Raw genomic sequence first — 23881 nt, 5'->3', positions numbered from 1 at the left:
GGATATTGCCATTAAATATATTTTATTAAACCTGGAGCAAGAAATGGCTCAACTAATGCACAATTTTCTCGGTGGTGAAATACATACTTCACGGGACATAGAATATTCTATATTATTTCTAGGACATAAATGTCAACCTTGTTTTTTTATTACACTGGTTGCATTTATTTAATGAGCTGTCCTAGAGTGGAGGCCAGCTCTGCATTTCTCACTTGCTTCTGCAGGGAATTTCAGTAGTTAGCAAATAAAGCCGGGTCTAATCTGCTTCCGTCTGCAATCATTTGAAAAATGATGCTTGGCAAACAGCTCTGCACAGCCTCGCCATCGGACGGAGACCGATCCTCACACCAAGAGACTGAGCAGGCTGAGAAGTGCATCTACGTTACCTACAGCAAACAACCAGTTCTTTTTATTCCTTTTAGTAAAACCCTACTACTATGGCTGGACCAGTTCTGGGAAAACTGCTTTTTCCACATTGCAAAGGATGGTTAAACAATTGTCAGAGAGGAACTAAGAGCTTAACGTGGCTCCTCCTCAGCAAATCTTTCCCCGGGCCAAATAACTGGGTGGCAAACAGCATTTGGTTACTGCTGGTTACCCTGGTGCCTCCAGGGTAAATCCCTCACTCACGTCCTGTAATCCTGGCAGAGGGAAGATGTTTTTCTAGTACCTGCGAAAAGCTGCCTGGAAGGTTTCAGCACCCTACCAGGCAGACCAAAGCCCCCCTGCCAAACGCTTACCTGCCACCCAGGGGACAGCGGCAACAAGAACACCCGACTGCTTCCTGAAGCAGAGGCCAGAGACGATAAAACATGATTTTATCACACGCGGTGTGTCCAGGGTCCGGCCAGCCTTGCTGATACACCGGCGGGGCCCGTGTGCCGCAGCCAGCCCCGGCCTGAGACCACCCCCAAGTTTGGGGGAAAAGCCTTACCTCAGGGGGTCTGCACTCATCACGTTTTCAGCCCCCAGGCGGCTTTTGGGTTGAGACCCTGCCGAGCCCGGCCGTGCACTGCACCTCCTGCGCCGCTGCCCTGAGCCCCGAGCACGCCCTCGCTTCGTGCCCCAGTTTCGGGGGAGCCTGTGCCGGCGGGGATGCCGGCGCACTGCGCTGCTCCAGCAGCGCGGCTCCCTCCGAACCCGCCGGGGCAGCCTGAGCCGCGGCTGTCGGCATCCCCACGAGCGGAGCACAGCCCTCGGACTGCTCCTGCGGCCGGCGCCGAGCGCCCGGGGCCAGGGACGCGCTTACCAGGTACCAGACGCCGAGGATGATGGTGCCGGTGCGGACATGGCAGCAGAGGCAGCAGCTGTTGGAGTAGAAGCGCGCCCAGGGCGAGCTCAGCATCTCGGCGGCTCCTCGGGGCTCGGCCGCTCCGCGCTCTGTCCGCGCCGTTCCGCGGGGCCGGGCCGGGCCGGGGGCGGGCTAGGGGCGGTCCGGGGCCGGGTTTGGGGCCGCCTCTCCCGGCGGGCGGGACCGAGAGCACGGCCCGGCCCAGCTCAGGCGGTCGGAGGGAGCTCGGTGCTCTCCGCGGGTGCCTGTACCCGCAGCAAGAGCCCGGAGCAGCGGCGCCGACCCGGGAAGGTTTCGGGGTGCGGAGTGCAGGGCGTTCAGCGGGCTGGTAGCCTGGCCCCAGGGATGCTCCCGGGGGATGCTCCCCGCCGCGCTGGCTGCGCCTGCCATGAGCCCGGCGAGGGGGAACCGGCTGGGCGAAACTTGTAGCTCGTCTCGCAATTCTTGAGTGGCAAAGCAGAAATAAACCCCATTTCTCTGTATCGGAGGAGGTCATGTAATGTTTTGAATTTACCCCAAATTCTGCAGCCGTGAACATTTATTTTCTTTCACAGTGCCCTCCTAATCCACTCCCAAAATTCCTGCTATTGGGGTGGCTGGAATTTCCTCGTGTAACTGATATACGAGGTAACATTAAACTCATTGCCGCTACCTGTAGTTAATGCCCTGATGATGATGGGGTATGGGGGGACACGCATCATTGTAGGAGGAAGGACCCAGTCCTGCATATTCAAGCACTGATGCAGATTTGAGCTGAACTTCCTACCAAGCAGCTGGCTTTTCATGTTTTATTATCTGAGGTTTGCATTGTCCTCCAGATGAAATAATGAAGAAAATACAGTCAGGTCTGTATGTCTACCCTGACCCTAAGCATGATTTATTGACTGCCATCCCTCTTGGCTTGCTAGCAAATTCCACAATTTATCATCAAAATATAACATTAAAAAGTACTCCAGTGCTTCCCTCTATGGTTGCTTTGGGCTCTTTGTTATTTCATACATACATACATCTGCACTGACCAGGAACTTCAAGATAAAAGCTAACTTGGCACAGATGAACATTTCTAACTATGCTTTTTCCCTACTTATAAAGCCACTATAGTAAATTAAATTAAAAATACTTTTAGTAGGAACTTTGCATAACCTCTGTTCTTAGTTTGTCCTTTTAAAACTGGCAAGAGGTTGGCAGGGATTTTTGTGCATAAAAAGAAAAGCCAGTTAGCACCGAATTTATAATTTTTACCAGATTCTATGCATAAGGCAAATATTTTCAAGATTCATATTCAAAAATGAAAATAAAATTCTTGTAAAATGAAACATCAGTATTGACAAATATTCAAGAGGCCAAAGGAAAATCACAAACCATGGATTATCTCACTGGTAACCTTGAGAGACTTTGTCCTTTAGTACCGGAGAGTAGGAAAGTTAGAGATGAAACCCTTGCATGCGCGCCTTGTAGAAGGTAAGAGCATCTGCTTCACGAAGGCTATTGACCAGGGACCTGACCTTTTCAAAGCGGAGGTGGCAATAAATTCAGGGCGATTCCATAAACAAGGACACACAGACACAAACCTGGTGGAAAAGGGACGAGAGACAATGAAAAAACGCAGAAGTGTCAGGTTACTGACTGATGGGCCATTGAAGAGCTTTGGACAGGATCACCTGGAGTTTGTAACTGATAAGAAGGGGCAAACAAGAAGAACAAGAGGCTTTGGGATATTTGAGGGGGACTCTACAAAACTTTGGAAGGAATAATTAGAAGAAAGGAATTGTGAAGGAGCAAAGGGGAGGGAATAATTAGAGGAGGGGAATCAGGAAAGAGCAGACAGAAAGGGGTATAAAAGAGGTCAATCGTGTGCAGAGTCCCTCGCTTCCTATAAAACCTTTCTTAAGTTACACCTTCTCTCTGTAGTTTTCACTCTCCTCACTGTGCGTGAGGGCTGTACGGAGCAAGTGCCAGCTGCTGGGGGGATCAGTGGGTGATCAGCGGTGGGCGGGTGTTACTTGCTTGCAAGCATCCAGCCGGACCAGCTGGTCTGTACTGGGGTCTTCTGTGAGTCCTACGTGTAGGAGGCGCAGATGAAGGCAGCACCTTGCCTGTGGCCAGCTGTGCAGCTGTCGCTGCTGGGCTCCTGTGCCTGCAAACGGGAGAAAAGCAGCTGCATCCCTCAGCCTGGGTTGGGTTCAACAAGCTGGGCTTTAGCAGCCAGGCAGGAGGAACTCGGGTCCTGGAGTTGTAAGAGGCAGACGCTGAATGTTTATAATACCCTCCAGCACAGCCCTCATCTCTGTAAGGAGAAATTAACTGCGTGTCTGCTTTCACTATGGTTTCCCATCAGTGGCTTTAACCCCCATATTCTCAGAAGAAAAAGGAAGAAAGAATAAGCAGCAAACACTAATCACTTCAGAGCACTTTCCTGTATAATTATTAATTTCCATTCAGAAAGCCTGATGGGAAAGAGCAGGAAACATCAGACGTCACATCATCCTCCTGATTTATAACGAGCTGTATTTGGTTTGCTTGGCAAGATTTTGGTAGTGGGGAGGCTTCAGAGCTTGAGTATTGGCACAGATACAGACCCTCCTCAGCACAGCCTCTGTAAGCAAAACTTCTATGTCTCTCACTTTGCCTTATAAAAGAAGAAATGACAAGCACATGTTACAGAAGTGGCTGTGAATCCAGAATATCTGATCTCACACCCTGATGGTGGAAGATCACTGAAGATGCAACAGGGGCAACTTCCGAACTGGGTGACACCTGAGTTTTTCAAGGTTCCCCAGAGGTACAACAGATACTCGAGTTTGTTATCTTTATTCATCAGAAATTGAACAGGACCGGTATCACTGCCTTGTCCAGCAAGTGAGACAAACTCAAGAGAATTAATAGCTTACTTACAAGCACTTGTTCCAATTGTGCTGAAAAAATAGATAATCTTTGCAGTGGGTTCCATGTAGTAAGAAATTTTTCCAAGGGAACGTTCAATGCAGAAATTAAACACTGCACAGGGTCAAAGCCTGACACACCCTGTATCAGTCGCTGTGGGCTGTATCCTCAAAGGAAATGCAGGGCTATGGCTCCTGCCTGCCCCTCCTTACCACGGCAGAACTGTAGATCACCAAGCTCCGTTCATACAGCCACTCATTTCCCCCAGCACACCCTGAGAGCTCTGCTAGCCAGCTGGGAAGGGACACACAGCCCGACTTCGCTGCATTGCCAAATGTTCTGCAAGCTATTTTGTTTAATAAAACCCAGTATACTCTGTGCCCTGCTTCTGCTCTCCCCCATGATCTTCTCACTGCAGGGACAACTCCTCCCTCCTGCCAGAGGATGCTCTGGTTCATTTAGCATTTTCTTGCCCTTTCTAGTGCTCACTAAAATTGGTTACTGGTACTTCCCAACCCTGTTAATACCTGTCTGAACAAGATTGCTGGAGGCGGATAGTTGGCTTAGATATGTCTGTGATTCCCATCTTCTGTCCGTACTCACAGCCCACAGAGGTGGTGCAGCATAGTTTAACTGGCTTTGAATAATTCAATTACACCGTTGCCCAGCATTGCCCACAGCCCATAAACAAAAGGACAATTTAAGAGAACCTGGTCTTCTGTTCGCAGGATTAGCCACGTGCACCACAGTGAACAAAGGCATTGCTAATTGTTTTGCATTTGGCAAGTTAAGATAAGAAAAGGGTTAAACATTGTCCAGGAAACCAAGGTCTGCATATTGTCCTCAGGCACAGGCAGGTGACAACTTTGGGAAAGTGACTCTTATTATAGTAAAGGGCCATTTTAAGAGTCCTTTTGTTCAGCTTGCTTCAGAAACCTGTGTTTCTGGATGGCTGCAAATGATTTAAGTATTCAGAGCTGTTGAAATATTTAATGCAGTGAAGTTTAAAGAATATCTGTACTTTATAAAAGAAGTAAGCCTCCGATAAAGGTGTGACACTACCCCTCTGCCACACAGACTGGCCAACATGCAATCAAATAGGACTGCTGCTACGATCCCAATTGGGTTCAAGAGGTTATTCATTCCCCTGGTTTGCATAAAAAAGATCAGAGTGAGAACACTATTTTTCTCTAGCATGTTACAACTCAGAACACAGAGCCTGTAAGAAAGCCATCGCAATTGCACAGCTTGATGTGCAACTGCTTGCAGAGCTAAATTTTCGTGTTTAAGCACCAAACAAAGGACAACAGATGGATAGTTGGTTGGTGTTTTATTTATTTATTTATTTATTTTTATTTCTTCTTTCTTTTAAAAGTTCTGTTTAAATCCTTAAAATTGTTGAGAGAAATGCCTGGAACTTTTTAACTCACTACTGGGATATTTTGTCATGATTTGTCGTATAGAAGATAGTGATTCTAATACCTTAGGAAATTAATATACTTGCACATTTTACTTCCTGATGGTAAAGTTTATTTTTAACTCTAGCTTCCTTGGGCCACAGCTTCATAATTCTACTTGAAGGTGATGGTTTTAAGAAACATATCATTAAAATATTTTGATCTGTTGCCCTGCCAACAGCTCAAATGTTCTCCAAGGAAAGGCTTGCTTTACTGCATCCTTCTTTTCCCCCTTTTCTTACTTGAAAGCCTTTCAATTTTTCTCTGAAGATATAGGACTCACAAGAAGTCCAGTGAGTTCTAGAGTACACTGAGATTGAGCTATTTTTTCTTCTGGCCTTCTCATTCATGCCAGCCTCACAGATTAATTTTAACATTTTGGGTGAGATGAAATCATCTGTGCTACATTTGCAAGAAACCTCAAAAATAAGCTGGGCAATTATCTAATTATTTGCTTGGCAGCAGGATTGCAATTCGGTAACACATTCTTGAAGCTTTTTCTCAGATACAGTTTGCCTTCCACGGGCTGCAGTCTCCTCAGAAGAGATCTGCTCCACATGGAGTGCCTGCTTTCAAATGTGTCTCTTTTGTGTCCTTTCCTGTTCTCTCCCTTGCCAGTGCTGTTCTTTCTTAATCACTTTTGCACAGGGCTGCCAGAGGCTCACGTTTTACCTCGCAGAATATGTTTACACTGGAGTTATAGCCTGGCTCTGCCAGTACCTTAACAATAAAGAAGTCTCTCCTTTTGCCTTGGGAAGTCCGTGCATTTCTGTAATAGCTTTAGTTCATCTGTTTTTTTCCCTGCTGGCTCAGCATGCCTGAAGATACTGAGAAGTGGAGACATCACCACTAATTGTAAATGTTATCAACAAAATTGGTTGGTGCAGGTGTCCCATATCCAAATAAAACTCATCACATTTTTCTCCATCAGCTTAATGAGCCCTTTACCACCTCATATCCTAACAATTTCTACTCTGCACAAATTCTTCCCCAAGTTGTTTTTTTTTAATATATTAACTTTCTGTTCATCAGACCCCGCTTTCAGTCCTTTGAGTATGTTTATTGCTTCCCTCATTAGTGTGGGGATCTTGACAGTTTTGCACAAGCTTTTAAACCTGCAAGCATCAGACGTAGCAGTATTAATATAATCAATGGACACAGTATTGGGATTGTACCCCCTTTCCTCTTCACTGCTCAGATTAAAACATCCTCAGATTTGCATCTGATCTTTCAACACACCAACCCAGTGGAAGGTCATGCTTGGAGGTTTTTGGTCTTTTGGCCTGAATGCTTATGCTGGACACAGTATTAAACTGACTGGGACATTTTATCCACAATCTGTAGCCAATTCTAGACCATAAAGTACATCATACAAGGATGAGACAGGGCTGTTGGATAAATTGGTTGTTGTGTTGCCAGCAGTCCCACTGCTTGCCAGATTGCTTGAGCAAAGGCAATCTCAGTGACAGTTTCTAATACTGTGTTGAGTTTGCAGTCAGAGAGGTCACAGGTCTTTGATTGATAGGAGAGGCAAACTTTCTAAGAAAAGCTAATATACATAAAATAGCATTTACTTCCTTTTAGTTCCATTAGTTAGATTAGTTAATGTTTAATTTATAGGTTCATTTGAGTATGGCTCAACACTGGGAATGTTGCCAGATTTAATTCTCTTCTTCATTATGCGATTATGGGTTTTCCCCTTCTTTTAAAAGACCACATCTTTTTCTTTTAATATAAAAGAATGTAGATATTCTTCCGCCCCTCCATCCCCCCCAATTTGATCATTGGGCATGCTTTGTTCATATACCTGTTGGGATTTTTTTTTCTTACATCTAGTAGAACTCATGATCATTTTGTCTTCTATCAGCAATCTCAATCTAGTGATAAATCACGTCCTTCCATTCTGTTGAGAACTAATACTGATTTTAAGTACAGTCAAGAAGAATTGAAACAACACATCTTCCATAACTGTAATGTATTACTGCCTGTAACTTACACAGGAAACATTTCCCAGTTTCAGATTTTTAAATGCCAGTCAGGTTTCAAGCAGTAAATCATCACTTTACCTACTTGCTTAGACTTTCTCCCAGGTGCACTTTATTCCTTAGCATATTATGCCAAACACGCCAAAACCTGGAGCTTTGAGCTACCACCAACTTTAAAGCAACTGAAAAGCATCAACATCATTACTTTGAATGTCTGTGGAGTTATCCCTCTTCTCCTGCACTCTTCCAAGTCTGCTGGACTCTGGAGCAAACTCCAGGGAATGCCATCCTGCTCTTCTCAACAGTGTTCACTGCAGGCAGACATTTGTCACAGAACATTATGTCTCACACGTATTGTTTTCTATGCTAAAAAAACCACTGAAATTTCTCATAGTATCCCATCCTCTGCTTGTTTGTGCATCCACTGCTTATTAGGGAGTCACCAGTGGAGATCAATTGCTCTCCAGCCAAGCCTGCAGAGCATACCATAGGAGCTGGTGGCTTTATACTTGAAAATATCAGCTGGGTTAGTCCCCTTCAGCTGTGCGTCCTGAATCCCCTTAATGATTGATTTGCTGAGCACACGACAGCAATTCAAACCCAGTTAGCCAATATGTGCCTTTTTCTGCAGAGGCAAACTGCAAGTACTTTACATGCAACTTTTATACACACTATAAGTAATTACAGCTCCATGATATGTCCTTCATGAAGTGCAGAGGTACAACAGTGATGATATTACTACTTCAAGAGCAAGGGAAACACTTCTGTACAGTGCTGATGGTGCAGAAAGTTTAATTCAATTAAATTTGTTCCAATGTATAAATCTTCTGTATGTATTAGGAAATGCAGCTAGGAAATCTGGATTTAAAGCTACATAAGGTGGAGCCAACAGTATCATGTGTGTGTGTGATGAGACTGAAGCTAATATTGTATATTTTATATTGTATCTTCTAAAGAAGAAAAAGATCAAGGCTGCTAATATTCTCCTAATTATAAAAAACAAAGATACTCTTGGGTTCTCTTCATCACAGTCTCCAAAAACATCCTCCTAAGATACCTAATGCCAGAAGTAACAGTGATAGTTTAAATAATATCTCTAATTTTTCATCTTTCGTATAGCAAATTACATAATATATGTCAATATAATTCTACTGAAATAGCATTACTTGCCAGCTGACCTCCAAACATTGTTTCAAAAACATGTCTCACAATCACACAGCTTTTTGCTGTGTCCCAATATAGGTTATCGATATATATTACTATACTCTGACTGTAAAGCATTTTATAGGCATGCACATCTGAATGTTTGATTATAGCCTTAGGCAACTTTGGGAAAACCTGACTGAGCCAACATTGCAGAGCTGTCCCAACTCACAGTGGTATTCAGTAATGGATTAGTAAAGGCAAAGAAAAAGTGTAATTGCAGTAAGACACAATTGTAACTCATTATCTCCACTGCAACTCATTTAGTGTCAAACATTTATGCACAAACTTTCGGAATACCAGAGATAAGATACCAGTCTCAGCATTCAGAAATTCTATCTCTGCAGACAAGAACGATACACATTGGCCACTTTGGAGAGAGCACTCTTTTAATTTTTAATGTAAAAATAACTGATCACCAACATGACTTTCTCCAAACCCAAACTTAGTTTGAAAATGCAAATCTGCACATTTTCCTTTTGATGTTTAATGCACATGAGCCTTTAAACCACTTAACTGCCACATAAGATAGTATTGGTAAGACAGCACCACTCACTGTGAGTTTTACCACATTGATGCTGATGGAGACATTCTTAAAGCCCTGACAGAACACCTGATTACATCTTTACTTCATTTAGAGCAGGGCCAAGCTGCTGATTTGCCATAAGAAAAAAATAAAAATATTTGCAATTAGGAATTCTTTCTTCAGTTAAACTTCATTAAAAATACCTACTTCCAGGTGAACTGCTCAAGAAATATTTTGAATTATTACAGCTAAAGAGTTTAAAGCCTCAAACAGTCCTCCATACAGCAGCAACACAAAGCAGAAGTGAAACACTGTGTGAAAGATAACTTGTGGTGCTCTCAAGAGATGTTAACATTACATTAAGCGTTCACATAAGAAAGTGTGTTCCAGCACAATGCTCTCTGTCAGCACAAATTCCAGTGGCATACTAGTGCAAATTCAAGATTTTAGAGATGGAATTCTTAATGTAAAGTGAAGCACTTGCAATCCTGCTTTCCCATAATGATCTTGCTCTGCACAACTGATGGTCTTCCTCAAAGTGAAACAGACAAAATGTTGTTTTCTAATGTGGCACATACAACTTCTGACTAAATTAAACCATAGCCTAGCATTCTGATGTGATTGCAGAAATCCAAAACACATGGCAATCTTTGGGTATGTAAAACCTCTCTCAGTCACCTGTGTCAGGCTTTGGAGCCCTTCAATTATGCATCTCTATAAAATATTTTTAGTATTCAAGGCAGTACAAGTTAGTGTTTTAATCATTACAAAAAGTCACTACATTTTCTGTTCTGCATTCCTGCTAAGGGCTCACAGAAAAAGACTTGCTCCTAAAACATAATAAAGAAGTTCCACAGTTAACAGCAGGCTGCATGAGTTGGATGACTTTGAACTGTCTGTAGTGTATGAATATAAAATAGCACAGTATTGATTTGCCAGCTCAATTCTATCAAGTGCTGAGCCCGCTCCAGAAAAGCACTTAAATACTTTTTACTACTAGTACTACTGTTCAAAAGTGTTCAATATTCAGGTCAAGTCCAAGTAACATTATTTTCGTTTATTAAAAGATAGGTTTTCCTTTAAAAAAAAAAAAAGACACATTTGTTCAGAGCAGACTGCTGTTTGAACCTCCATCCTTGGAAAATGCAGAAAAGAATTTCAACAAAAAATGGAGAAAATATTGAAAATACCCATTGATTAAGATTTTCAAGTGTTTTAAAAATAATCAGCCAGGTATGGTGGTGACAGATGGTATCTATGAAGGTGGACCCTCAATTGTGCAAGTCTCATACTTAATACAACACCAATATTAACCCCACTCTACGCAGGCCACAGAGTTGACTTCCAGCAGGAATACCAGGGAGCCATCTGGGGTAAGAATAACTCTCAAATATCACCAGAGCTGATTTGACAGGTTCCTTTGCTCCTGCTGGAGGTGAGGCAGAGGGGCAGGGCAGGCAGGGATTAGGGTGAGCTGGCCTTGCTGCTGCTGGGTGTTGACCACTGCTCTGCAGGAGTCACCCTGCAGTCTCAGATTTGGTTTTTCCTTGAAGTGGCTACCCAGACCAAGCAGACAAGAGTTCATGAAGAAAGAGTTTAACCTGAAAAAGTTTCACAGCAATTGGAAGACTCTAACTTTGCAGCCAAGCTAAAGGGCAGTGCAACTAAGGCACAAAACTGGAACAACATACTTCAAAAGTCAAATGAAAGATGATGCTGGCACAGCAGGGTTACTTGTAACAGATGACTTGAAACAGGCACCTGAGGCCACTGCCTTGTCCTAAACTGCCCCTGACAAAACTCAGCTGGGCCAAGAATACATCCTTTTTTATCACTGCATTTATAGGTTTCATTCCCCCTCACGCCACCACTGATGGATTACACTCTTCTCTAATTCAGAAACCACAGAGTGGTTGTTATGAGAAGTATAATGTTTAACACTGCAGTAACCTGAAGGACTAGAGTCTTTGAAGAACAGGTGGACATGTCAAAGTCTCTAACTTCTAGAGAGTATCACATTGATAACTGCAGAATGTGATTGATAGAAATACAATTATTGAGATGCATTTTATGTACACCACAGGAAAAAACCCAAATCACTTAATGGAAAGACAAGCAATGGTAGCAAGATTGCTACCATTTTTTAGGTAGATTGCTTGGTAGCAAGATATTACCATTTTTAGGTAGATTGCTTGGTAGCAAGCAATTATGTAGAATTTTATTATAGTCTGTTTTCTGTTCATAGTTCTACTGCACTCAACAGCACTGTATCTGGCCAGCTTTATGGAATTTGGTGGTGCTGTTGTTTTTTTTTTTTTCTTCAAAGTACAGTATAAGGATCATCTGATCCAACCTTTCTTGGCAAAAGCACAGTTGAGACAAGATGGCCCAGCAGTCTATTCAGCTGGATGTCAAAATCTCCAAAATCCACAATTTCCCCAGGAAGATTATTTCAATGGCTGATCATTCTCTGTGAAAAAAAAATTCCCCATGTGTCCAATTGAAACCTCCTCAGGAGTAACCTTGTACCTATCATTCCTTGTCTTTTCCACCTAGTTCATGTAAAAAGGGAGTCTCCATCTTCTCTTTAAACAGTGGAACATGGTGATGAGGTCTCCCCTAAGCCTTCTTTTCTCAAGGCTGAACAAGCCCAGTTCTCTCAGCCTTTTTCCCTGTCACAGGCTTCCCGGTCTGTGGCTCTTCTCCGGACCTCCTCCAGCCTGTCCACGTCTTCCCTGCACAGCAGGGACCAAACTGAGCACAGTACTCCAGTGTGACCTGATGAGCACTGAGCAGAGTGGTGTAACCTTTTCCCCCCTGCCCCTGCTTTTCTCGGTTCAGTTTGAAGGTATGTAAGCGCTGGCCCTTCAGGCAGTCAGATCAATCCTGATTTTATCTTTGCTCACATGGACCTTCTTCAGCTGACATAAAAAGACTGGAAACTGCTCAGACTTTTCCACAGGTTTTATTCTGTGAAGGGAGGTCATGCAGGAATCTGAATATATGGGGTACTGCATGTACTTTTATAGGGTTTGAGGGGGATCAAAAGTAAACCAATAAGATACAGAGTTCTTTGTGTAAAACAATTATAAAGAATAAAATCTAATCAATAATATTCTAAAAAGATAAGACAGGGTCTACATTTTTCTAACATGAGTAATTTCTGAATATGTGGTTTTTCTTATCTCAGAGAATATCAAGGGCTCCTCACAGGGGTATCCACGGAGAGATTTGTCTCCTCTACAGAGCGGGATAATGATTTCTGGATCTCTGCTGGTGATGCCCTTGTGAATGCAGCCCAGTGTCCTGTTGGCTTTCTTTGCCAGCTCAGCACTGTTTGCTCACATTGATCTGATTGTCCACCTGGATCCCCAGATCCCTTTCCACAGAGATGCTCCCCAGCTGGGTAGGTCCCAGCCTGTGCTGCACACCTGTGTTATGTTTTCCCAGGTGCAAGACCTTATGGTTGCCCTTGCTGGACTTCATCAGATTCTTGTTAGCCGCTCTCCAGCCTTTCCAAATCTTCCTGTGGGGTGGCTCTCTCTTCCCAAGTGTCCACTTTCCCACTTGGTTTGATATGATGGGGAAACTTCATCGTGGTACACCTGATCCCTTCTTCCTGATCACTTTATGAGGATATTAAACAGCATTGGGCCCAGCATCAATCCCTGGGGGGCCCCACTTGTGCCACACTGCCCAGTTGAAAAGGAGCCATTTACCAGCACCCTCTGGGTGCTGCCTCTTAGCCAGTTCCCACCACTGCATGGAGCACTCATCCACACCACAGCCCATTCCATGAAGTCCACAACTTCCCAAAGATTATGGAGAGCAGCCTTGCAATGTCATCTTCTGTAATAGCTCACCCCCCACTCTTCCTTCACTGACACTGCTGGATCTGTGTTTGCAGCAGCCTGGATTTTCGGTCCCAAGGCTGGGGATGCAGCAGCTCTGGTGCAGACAGAGCTGAAGGAGCTGTTGAGAGCCTCTGCCTTTTCAGCATTACCAGTGACTAAGTCTCCTGTCCTGTTTTTCAATAGGACAGTATTTGTCTTCTGTTTCTGCTTGGTGTTTCTGTACAGAAAGAACCCTTTCTTGTATTTTTGACATCTTGGCCAAATACAATTGAGCTTTTTTTTTCTAACTGCATCTTTGCACACCCTGACAATGTGCACATGGATCTCAATGGGTATTTATCCACATTTCCATCTCTGGTATGCTTTACTTTTAAGTAGAATCAGAACATCACAGTCAAGCCACGAGGCCTCTCACTCCTCCTACATCCCTTATCTTTATAAGGGATGAACTCTTTTTGTGCTTTCAGAAGAGCATTCTTGAAAAAGTCCCAGCACTTATTAGCTTCTTTACCCTCCAGGGAGGCTGTTTCTGGAATCTATATTTTCGAAAAAAATTAACGCTGCAGCAACTTCAAACATGGCTGCAGGTATTTTCCACATGCATTAGCTGCCTCTGTGAGCAGGTGAAAATGTGAGGGTACCGATCTTTCACAGTGCCTTTGAAGACTTCCAAGAGCAGAAGTAAAGCTTGCACATGTCCTTAGATATATGGCCAGCCACCCAGCCTCTCAGCAGCAGAAGAACAGCAGTTTATACAGCTCCAACTCTTTTGGCTAACTGGCTACAGCTCAGAAAGGCACTGCTCTCCCAGGTCCCGTGCCTCTTCAGAAGATACATTAAAGCCTGGCTGTATGAGAGCAAGTCCAAGTTACAGACTCACATCAGTGAGGAATTCTCTCCCATCCAGAGCTCTGTTTACAGACATAGCTCAAGGCATGACTATGTGTTAGCTACATTGGTAAGGCTGGCCAAGGAAATAGCAGCCATGAAAAACAAACTGCGGCAGCCTTTGTCAGAACAGCCTCTGAAAAAACCCACCTCAGTAACAACATATTTGGTTTATACTTCACTTGGGGAAGTATTTGAAATAAGGAACCACTTAAAGTCAGTCTATTGAACAGCTAAACGGAAATACTGTTAATACCGGACTTGCTATGTGCAAGGAAACAGAGAATCACTTCATACTAGACAGTTTTGACTTCATTGTGGCAATCTGGCTCTGAGTGATCCATGACTTATCCCCTGCCATGGACTGAATTAAAAATACTGAGCCAGGTTAAGGGAGCACTTGTCACGGTCCAACAGATTGGATTTTAGCTGGGGAGGGAGTCCTCAGGCTGGGGGGCTGGTTCCCTGTGGGGACCTGGCAGAACCAAGCAGCTGGCTAGTTTTGCATGGTGACACCCAGTTAAACCACTTAAAAGAGCTGAACACGCCTCTGTGAAATGACATTTTAAAACTAACAAAACCCGGGAAAAGCTCTCTTGCTTCTGGCCTTCGAACAGGGCGCTGGCCGTGCCAGGCTCTGCTGCAGCACTGGTCCCTTCTTGGGGAGCTCGCTGGTCCTTTTTGTTGCTGTGGTGCCGCTGGGGTCCATTCCAGCTCTGGGAGCAACCACGCGGCCGGGACCAGCGCCGGGAGCGCCCTCCCCTGCGGCTGTCTCGGCACGGCTCGCAGTCACCTTTGCTTTCTTAGCCGTTTTTAGCCAGCTATGCTGCGGACAGAAAGACAAAAGCACTGGCAGCAGCTTTTCTCTTTTTTGGGCATCCCACCTGAAGGGAAGGCGCAGGGTGGCACCGGCAGCCAGCGCGACTCGCAGGTGTTGGTGGGGACCAGGTGACCGACAGAGGCAAGGCGAGGGATGTCCCTGACGCAGAGCCTGGACGAGATCAACCTCCCAGCCTGCAGAACTCTACAGAAACTGCTTCAGCTGATAAAGCTTGAGAACAAACGAACCTACGAACAGCAGGAAAACGGTAAGGGTGAAGACACGTAAAGAAAACACGGAGACAGCGAGATCAGTAAATGAGTCAAAGTCTAGATGGGAGGAGATTAAGGCTGAAATTCTTTTGTGAGGCTACGGTGAAGATAAAATTGATATATCACTTTTTTCTTTTTCCCTGTAACTCAGAATGCGCTCTAACCACAGCTGTGATCAGTGGCACCAGTGTTGAAATAAACAGACGTTGCTGTAGCTGTGATCCAATGAGAAGCTTGAATAGAGAGAGATAAGAGATGAGAAACCTTGACCCAGAGATGGAAGGAGAAAACCTCCGTTCCCAGAGATAAAAGAGTTGTTGTTTCTATACTAGAACAGCTCGTCCTTAAAATTATACCCCAATAAGCTGAAATGAGCCATGGGGGTATTTATGAGAAAAAAACTATGAAAACATGGGAGAGACTTCACGATTGCAGACTTGCCGGTGGCTGCTGATTCACTGTGGCATTAAGGCCACAAGAGAACTGTTTCTTGTGAAGTCTCCATGGCATGGCAAGAGAGACTCCTCTCCCTAAGAGAACTGAAGAAAGACTATTTTAGAGGTGGTAAACTAACTGAAAGTCCCAGGTTTTGTCTCTCTGTGTCGTCAGTGGGAAAGAAAAGAGGGTGTGGGGAGAGGAAAAGTGTTCTGAAGGTTTATTCTGATTTTCTTATTTTTATTAGTAATTCTGTTAATAACGTTTTGCTTTATAGCCATTAAAGTTTGAGCCTTCCTAATCCTTATCTTGCAGCAGAAAATTCTAGTGGGTGTACTGGCATTTAGTTAGCATTAGAACCACTACAGCACTTAATGCTACAAATAAGACAGAAAATACGTTTGTTTATAGCTGCAGATGTTCCTAAACATGTTTTTTTTTTTTTTAGAGTATTTAACATGAGTTTCATGTGAAGAGTTTCAAACACACTTTTCAAAATACACCAAAACATCACAGTTTCAGTTAAAAACCCAATATTCACTGAACCAGAAACCTTCAGCTTGGTACAAATAGCCATAAATTCAAAAAGCAGAAGTTCAATAGTTTCCTCAACTGACGGTACCCACTATGGAAAACAGACAATTTTAGTAATTCAACCAAGATTACATGATACAGAACACAGGCCACAATAATTCCCACCCCCCCACCCATGAAGGAACAAATCATCCCACCTTGCTCCCAACACCCACCCAAACTAAGAGCAGTTGTTAGTCCTGCAGTGAGCAAAATCCATTGTGTTGCCACATTACTTTCAAGTTAAGAACTATCAGTCACGCAGCCCTTCCTCCCATATTCATTTGGCTGATGCTCTTTGCTCTTAAATGAAGTAATTCACTCAGAATTTTAATATCAAAATATTTTTAGCTGAGTATTTAAAGAAGCAATTAAGATTTTCAGGTTTTTGTTTTTTTTTTTTTTTTTTTTTTTCCCCTTCCAGTTACAGCAGAAAAATGAAGAAATCTTTTAGTGCTGGCCTGAGAAAACAGAACTGCTCATTTTGACTCAGTGGTCACCAGGAGGAGACTCACAGGTACAAGTCTGTGAGAGACCAGCAATTTGACCTGCAAGCTGAAATCCTGACAGGCAACCTAGTTGAGTTAAAGGCACAACAACTAATATATGAAAGTCTGCTTAAACCATGCACTTCTGACGTCTGCACTTTTCAAAAGCCTTATTCACAGGAAAATCCCATGGCTAGTAACTATTAATAGAGTGGCTTCAAATTAGATACAATTCAGTTACAACACAACAGTACTAGCAATATTTCTATAAATTTTGAAATGCTTTTAATATGTACATTCTTTCTTAGTAAATATTAAAGTAGTGCTCTTCACTTGCACTTTTTCTTTAGACTTCTAAAAGGGCATCAGAAATACAGTTTTCACCCCCCTCCAAACCAATGCACAGTTACCTTTGTAACAAGCACATACGAATTCTGTACACCTTTCCCTCCCCACAAAAGAAATAAAAATATGCCATGACTATCCAATTACACATCATCACAAGTTTAAATTACACATACAAATAATTCTGAAGTATTTAGAAAAAACAACATATTGGATTTATGAAACCATTCCATGCATTCAGCAACAGAAAAAAAACCACCCGAAGAAAAAAAGAAAAAAAAAATTAAGTTTCTTTAAAATGGTGTTTTTTGCTTTATCCAAGTACCAAAGTCTGGATTCAGTGTATCATTAAGACTAACCACTGCTTGAATCATAGAAACATGACAGTACACAGATACTCAAGTTTCTATTTATAGACAATATGATAGTTACTACCTCTTCAAAGAATGTCAAATAAAGCACGTTTTGCTTTCTAAGACATTGAAACTGAACATTAAGAAAACAGTAAGAGGTGCTGCTAAATAGGTAACATATTGAAAAGAAGGCTAGGTATTTATATGACCCTGCTTAGCAGTAGCTGTTAGTTAGCAGGATTCCTATGTTTTAGCTAGTTTGATTTTTTCCAGAATGACAAGCCATTTGACTAACCCAGAAACATCACCAATTTTCTTTTCAAGAGGGAAAAAAAAAAAAAAAAAGAAGAAGAATTTATGCAGTTAAAGTCCTTGGGGGCAGTCTCTTTCATTACATAAACTCTTTGTATTTTCCATGAAAGAGGCTTGTAGCATAACACACAGATTGGAAACATATTTCAGACATACATTAAAAACCTGAATTCAAAGGGTATCTTTTAACCTTTACTATGAAGACAAGTAAAATTATATTATTTATGAGCAAAGGACTCTGCATGATTTTGTAATATCCTGTTTTTATGTTTTCCTTAAGATACTCCTGAAAAGCTGTATTTCAGTTCTAAATTTATTTTACATGAATCATGACAAATGTCACTCAAACATTATTCCCTCCCAGTAAATAAATCAATACCATCAGTATGCTCAATTTATTTTAACAGATCAATTTAGAGTGTCATGTTCCTGATATACAGGAGTTCATACCTGTGCAAGTTAGTATCCATTTACTAGGAAAGCTCTCCATTTAGCAGGTGCATTTTTAGTATAATTAAACCCAACTTGTATTATTCTGCTCTTGCCTTGCAATACTGTCGAACCGCAGTTGAGTACAGTAAGAGTGCAAGATTGTTGATCAGTACCACGTGTTACAGCTGTTAACAATTCTGTTTGTGCCACAAAACCAGAAGTCAATAATTTGAAAAGAATCCTGACTCTTTAACTGAACTTATCAGGTGATGCTAAATACCATCCTTAGCAAACCAATTTTTGTAAAGGCTATTTACAGTGTACATGGCTGAGCATGTACCTTACAGACACAAACACATCTCCATACCACATCATTACAGTGCCTGAAAATGACAACACATTTGCAATGCCATTTTAATTAACAGTTTCAAGCGGGAAATGGTCTTTATTTTACAACTGCTTTACTTGCATAATTTTTTATTTTTTCTTAATATAAAAATGCTAACTCCTGTCCAGAAGTCTAGACACATTCTACGTACTACAGGTTAAGGCAGTAAAAAAATGTGTTCCTGATAACGGTTTTTGACAATGTCAATTAAAGCTGTCTGAAGCTACTCCAGTTCTCCAACAGATCTTGAAATCCAAATAATTTGTGAATGAAAAATTCACTTTGCTTTGTTTAGAGTTTTAGTAATACAGACAACAGAATTTGGTATGGTAATTCAATGAGGGTTAGGAGAAGGAAAAGTTTGATTTCAGTTAATTTCATGAGTTTATAAGTTGAAAGAGTAGATTTTTAGGTGGGATTCTGAATCAACCAAGAACTGTAGGGAATGATAAAGATAACCAATTTTATGCACATTACTGCATTCCTAAAAATATACTGTTATCTTCAATAATTCAAGTAAGGTAATAGACATTATAAAAAATAACTTCATGAACCATACTCAAGTTTCAAATCACATTCTCAAACTTTTAACCCAAAGCAGTTTTATTGTGTTAACTTCATATAATAAACCATGAAGGTCTGACTGTACAAATGGTTAATGATTTGCACTTGTGATTCCTGCAATAGCTAGCAGATTCGCTAACCAACTTACTGTAAAGATATGGCAGATTATGTATTTAATCAAAGCACTTTGATTTAGGCATGAAACAAATTCAAATGGTTGACATTCTGTGCTTCTAATGCATCACTCATAAGAGATGCAAGAAACACCCACTATTGTACAGACGATTATTTTTACAGAAAACCTTTCCTTGAAATTAATCTTTTATCCGCAGCTGTAGATGAGAGTATAATCTGTTGTAAACAGGGCACTGTGTTGTAAAACCAGTTTTTTTTAACTTAAGATCTCTCTCCAAAAGTTGGAAAAACAGACTCTTCAGAATGTCTTTCAAATGTAGCATGTTCTGTTTGCTATATCATAAAGTTACTTTCATTTGATTCCTTTTTAAAGATGTTTGTGTTCACAGCAGTTCTGTTTTTAAAAATTGTTTGAAATTTATATAAAATTCTGTACATGTTCACAAATTATTGCATAAACAGCATAATCTTCATGACAATATTCAGCAACACATGTCCATCTCAGGAAGTTCACGTTTCCCTTCTTGCTTTTTTCTTCTTTTTAACTTGTTTGGGAGATTCCCAGCTTTCTTCAGACTTTGCTAAAAAACATAACATATTTATAGTGTTAGGATTGAGAACATTTACGTAGAATTGGCTTTTAAAATCCCATAATACACACTGCATTATTACAGTGATTCAGATCAATCAACTAGAAGTTTTATTCCTCCGCTTCAAATGAAAATAATTTCATTTGAAATGCATCTAAAACAATGCTTGCCAATTTCATCCTACTTTTTTATCTCACAAATACTTAGGAGTGGTACACAAAGATCATTCATTTTGCAAATGTATTACCTACAGTAGAGTCACTGTTATTTTCTGGCCTACTAGAAATAATGTACATGTACACAATTGACATTAAATGCTCACTTTTACCAGATTACACTGTTCTTAATCACTACATATGTGACATGTCAGAAGAATATTTTTTGAAGTATTGCACTACGTAAAGATGTGATTACATGGCATCCATAATCCCATACATAAGCACCATGTTCTTAATAAAAAAGACTGCCTTAAAACATGCTGGCTGCCAAAAGTGGTAAAAAATATTAAAGTATTGTACATACTAAACCAAAGAGATGTGCTTTCAATTGCTGAGGCATGAATCAATGACTAAAGATTTAATATTTTAGAACCAGAATAAAAAGTTTTAAGTTGATATATTGACTTGAAATATTCCATTGTTTCATGCATTGAAAACCAAGAAGCCAATTAATGCAGCTGAATGAGATTTTGTAATTATTAAGTCATCATGTTTCTTTTGCGGTCATTAAAAAACTCATTTAGCACTTCAACATTTAGCCAACAATTTATTATGGATCATCAGTATTTATTAATTTTATTAAAGAAACTGAATCAAAACAACTTTTTTTTCTCCAGGCAATACCTTCCACATCCTCACTTCCATTCCACATTTCCTGTTTTACTGTGAACTTTTCTCAAGTACTCAAATACTTGTGAGTATGAACACTTTTGCCCAAGTACAACAGAGGGTTCATTTGACATTCCTGGGCACTGTACATTTTCAAAAACCAACATACCTGCAGCAATTAAGCCTGATCTATGTGCTGTTAGACTACAAAAGCACTCCCACCCAAACACCTTTCTATTCCCAAATAAGCAACTCTTTCCCTCTATGATTACATGGAAGCATATGGAAAACTATACTAATGAGCTAAACTGAGAAGTCGAAAGACCTCAGTAGGCTGAAAATTGAATTATTTGTATTTTCCCCCAATTTTCTGGTAGCTAAATATTCTGTCAGCTGCAATGTCAGTAACCATCTGTTCTCTACTGAAGACCTGCAAACAGCCCTTTGGAACAGGAACTCCTTAGTCACAGCACAGAGCTCCAGTCCCAATGGTGATGAGTACATCCAAATGTCTGTTAAGGACTGGACAAGCCCAACAAACATTTTGAGTCATCCAAGCATATGAAGCCAATTTTTCGTCACAGTGAAAATAAATATATAAAGGTGCTTTCAGCTTCAAGGAAGTTGAAAAAATGGCAAGATGTATAAATAAGACATACAATGCTCAGATATGGCACTTTAAACCCCAGGGCAAGGCATTCTGACTACCACATTCCATGGTGAAAAAGTACATCCTAACTTCAGACAAACTGCACTGAGAAGATACTTACTCTGTGAAGGAGGCACACTGTTTTGCTTAATATTGGGACTAGAAACATCTGTCTCTTGCAGCATCTGTGGCACTTGGGAAGTGATCTTGTCAGAATTACTCTCTGATACGATTACAGATGGCTCAGTAGGAACAGCAAGCGAAGGAGCCTCCTCAGACTATTTGAGAAACAAAAACAAGTTTCCAAAAGTTTTTTAGGCAATACAAAAGTAAAAACTCTTATACGGTGTTATCTCAAGCAGTATACTTAGCACCTGCTGAGAAGACTGCATTGAAAAATTAAGCCAATATTAAAATTCTTAAGAATTTTAAATTGAGACCGTAATACTATGACTGCCATCTAGTGCCAAAATTTTTAATTGCATACAAGCAAAGATAGCACTAATTCTTAAAAACACAGCACATACAAAGAAAGACCAAGCTATAAATCACCAAGACCCTAAAAAGATACTAGACTATTCAACAGAGATCTGAAACAGTGACACATATATGCATTTGGTTGCCAGGTAAAAAGGCAAGTTAAATAGGACCAAATAATAGATAACTCAAGCCCTAAACAAATCAAACAAAAAGCATCTCCAGTCATTCCTATAAACTGCTCAAAACACTCTGTATACTTATAGAATAGCAAATATTGGCGAGCACAGTCAGTACATATTTCAGTGGAGCTTATTGCAAAAATAATTGCCAAATAAAAGGTAGTTGTAATATTTTTCAATTACCTAGTTGATTTTGAAGGTTCCCACTACAGAGACAAAATATAACTATTCTAGTGTGTAGCCCTTATTGTAATTAAAATGACAGCAAAACAGGAAAAAAACCACTTTGACATTTCAATTCAAATATAAAAACCAGAAGATCCCACAGCAAGTCACCAAACTACAAAAGGCTTCAAAAAAGAATGCATTGGAACACAGTGTTGCAGCAATAAACCCCAAACTTTAAGATGCTATTAAGAAATCATAGCTGTAGCTGTGTCACACCAAGCAAGACCTGCAACTATGAAAATCAAATAGTGAAGTTTACATCCCTGGATGCAGATGTACAGATCCTATGTTATAGTCACCAGTTTGTACTGCTCCGATCATTTATAAAGTAAGAGTCTCAAAAATTCAACCAGAACATTCAAGAGAACACAATGATGCAAATTTCTTGTTTAATTGTATCATACTAAGACAGAAATTAAACAGCTTTAATTGAAAAAATCCAACACGAGTTCTTTAACTTTTCATGAATAGTCAGTCTGCTGTGCTTTTACACATGAACTGTAAAAAGAGTTTTTAATATCCCTTAAAGTATTTCTCTCCATCCACTGAAAAATTAATAATCACAAATACTTTTTATACATCAACCATGCTGATAAAATGAATTCCAATCCTACAGGAATTCCAAGCTTAGCCAATTCTAATGTTGTCTAATAGCTAGCAATCATCAGCTACACAAATAAATCAACTTAAAAAACTGATTTCCAAAAGAAAAGAAGGACATAAAGCTCCTAGTGTGAGGTAATCAATTCAGGTGACTATTAGTATCACAGTTTTGTTAGGACAGTCACACTTGACCAGCAGGTAAAGCAACTCAGTATTTTAACAGCTGTGCTGTCCCAGGTTGACTAAGAAACATGTTGCAGCTAGAGTGTTACACCATCCAGTGTTACTGCAAATGTAATGATAAAAATATATACAGCACTATCTGGACATTTTTCCAATTACTTCTGTCTGAATTTTGGATACAGGAAAGTGGGTAGTGATGAAAACTTTAAAAAATGAGTAGTTATATGCATAGAATTATAGAATATAACTTCAATATTGAAGAAGTGACTTGTCAAACTGCTACTTCTTTTTCCAAGTATCTCTCTACATTTAAAACTTGGGCCAGCAGATAAAATGCAAAAGTTTTAAATGCAGCCCAATGTACAGCATGAGGGAAATACCATCACCAGATACTGTGATGTGAAACATAAGATTCAACAATCAGCTGTTTCTGATGTTTATGAGGATACACTGAATAGTAACTTATTTGTACTGAGTTTATTTTTTCCTATATTTCATTATCATGTTTTGGATCGTTTGCTTAAGATTAAACTACCTACCTTGGAAACTCGAGTCATCCATCTCACACAGTCACACTGTGTCTAAAACTTTTTACACCAGCCAAGTTAAACAATATCAGAAGGCATCTTTGCATTTGTGAAATTACAATGAAGCCAAGTCTGATGCCAAGCAGACTTGAAAAAGACTGACAGACCATCTGCACTGTCAGATACAACAATTCACAAGTTGCCCTTTATCAGCTTCAGTTCCAGAGAATGTTAGTAATAATTTCATTTGTTCTTTGCTCCCACACCAAGTTTAATACAGAACATATCTTGTTTCACAGTTACCACTCACACAGCTGTACATAGACATATATACGGGAAGACTGAATTTAAGATTCAAGAGTAACAGAAGCCCTTAAGCCCCTCAAGAAACAGCACAGTGTAGGTCTCCAT

At 40.8% G+C, this 23881-nt stretch overlaps 2 protein-coding genes across 7 annotated transcripts in view; both read right to left on the bottom strand.

The window, feature by feature from the left end:
- Positions 1-1354, bottom strand: part of LAPTM4B (lysosomal protein transmembrane 4 beta) — a 59124-nt gene extending 57770 nt beyond the window's left edge. Inside the window, exon 1 of the mRNA XM_062503196.1 lies at positions 1250-1354. Coding sequence (XP_062359180.1) covers positions 1250-1345 — 96 coding nt within the window. The 5' untranslated portion in view covers positions 1346-1354. The remainder of the gene's footprint in view (positions 1-1249) is intronic.
- Positions 1355-15796: 14442 nt separating this feature from the next.
- The window catches only part of MTDH (metadherin), a 34365-nt gene continuing 26280 nt past the window's right edge, over positions 15797-23881 (bottom strand). For all 6 annotated transcript variants that reach the window (XM_062490403.1, XM_062490407.1, XM_062490425.1 and 3 more), the window contains 2 exons: positions 21392-21548; positions 15797-19785 (listed from right to left, as the gene is read on the bottom strand). In XM_062490403.1, coding sequence (XP_062346387.1) covers positions 19715-19785; positions 21392-21548 — 228 coding nt within the window. In that variant the 3' untranslated portion in view covers positions 15797-19714. The remainder of the gene's footprint in view (positions 19786-21391; positions 21549-23881) is intronic.

The sequence above is a fragment of the Cinclus cinclus genome, chromosome 1 (assembly GCF_963662255.1).
Source record: "Cinclus cinclus chromosome 1, bCinCin1.1, whole genome shotgun sequence".
In the NCBI taxonomy this organism is placed as follows: domain Eukaryota; kingdom Metazoa; phylum Chordata; class Aves; order Passeriformes; family Cinclidae; genus Cinclus; species Cinclus cinclus.
The sequence above is the reverse complement of the archived record's forward strand: the minus strand, read 5'-3'. Positions and strand labels throughout refer to the sequence as shown.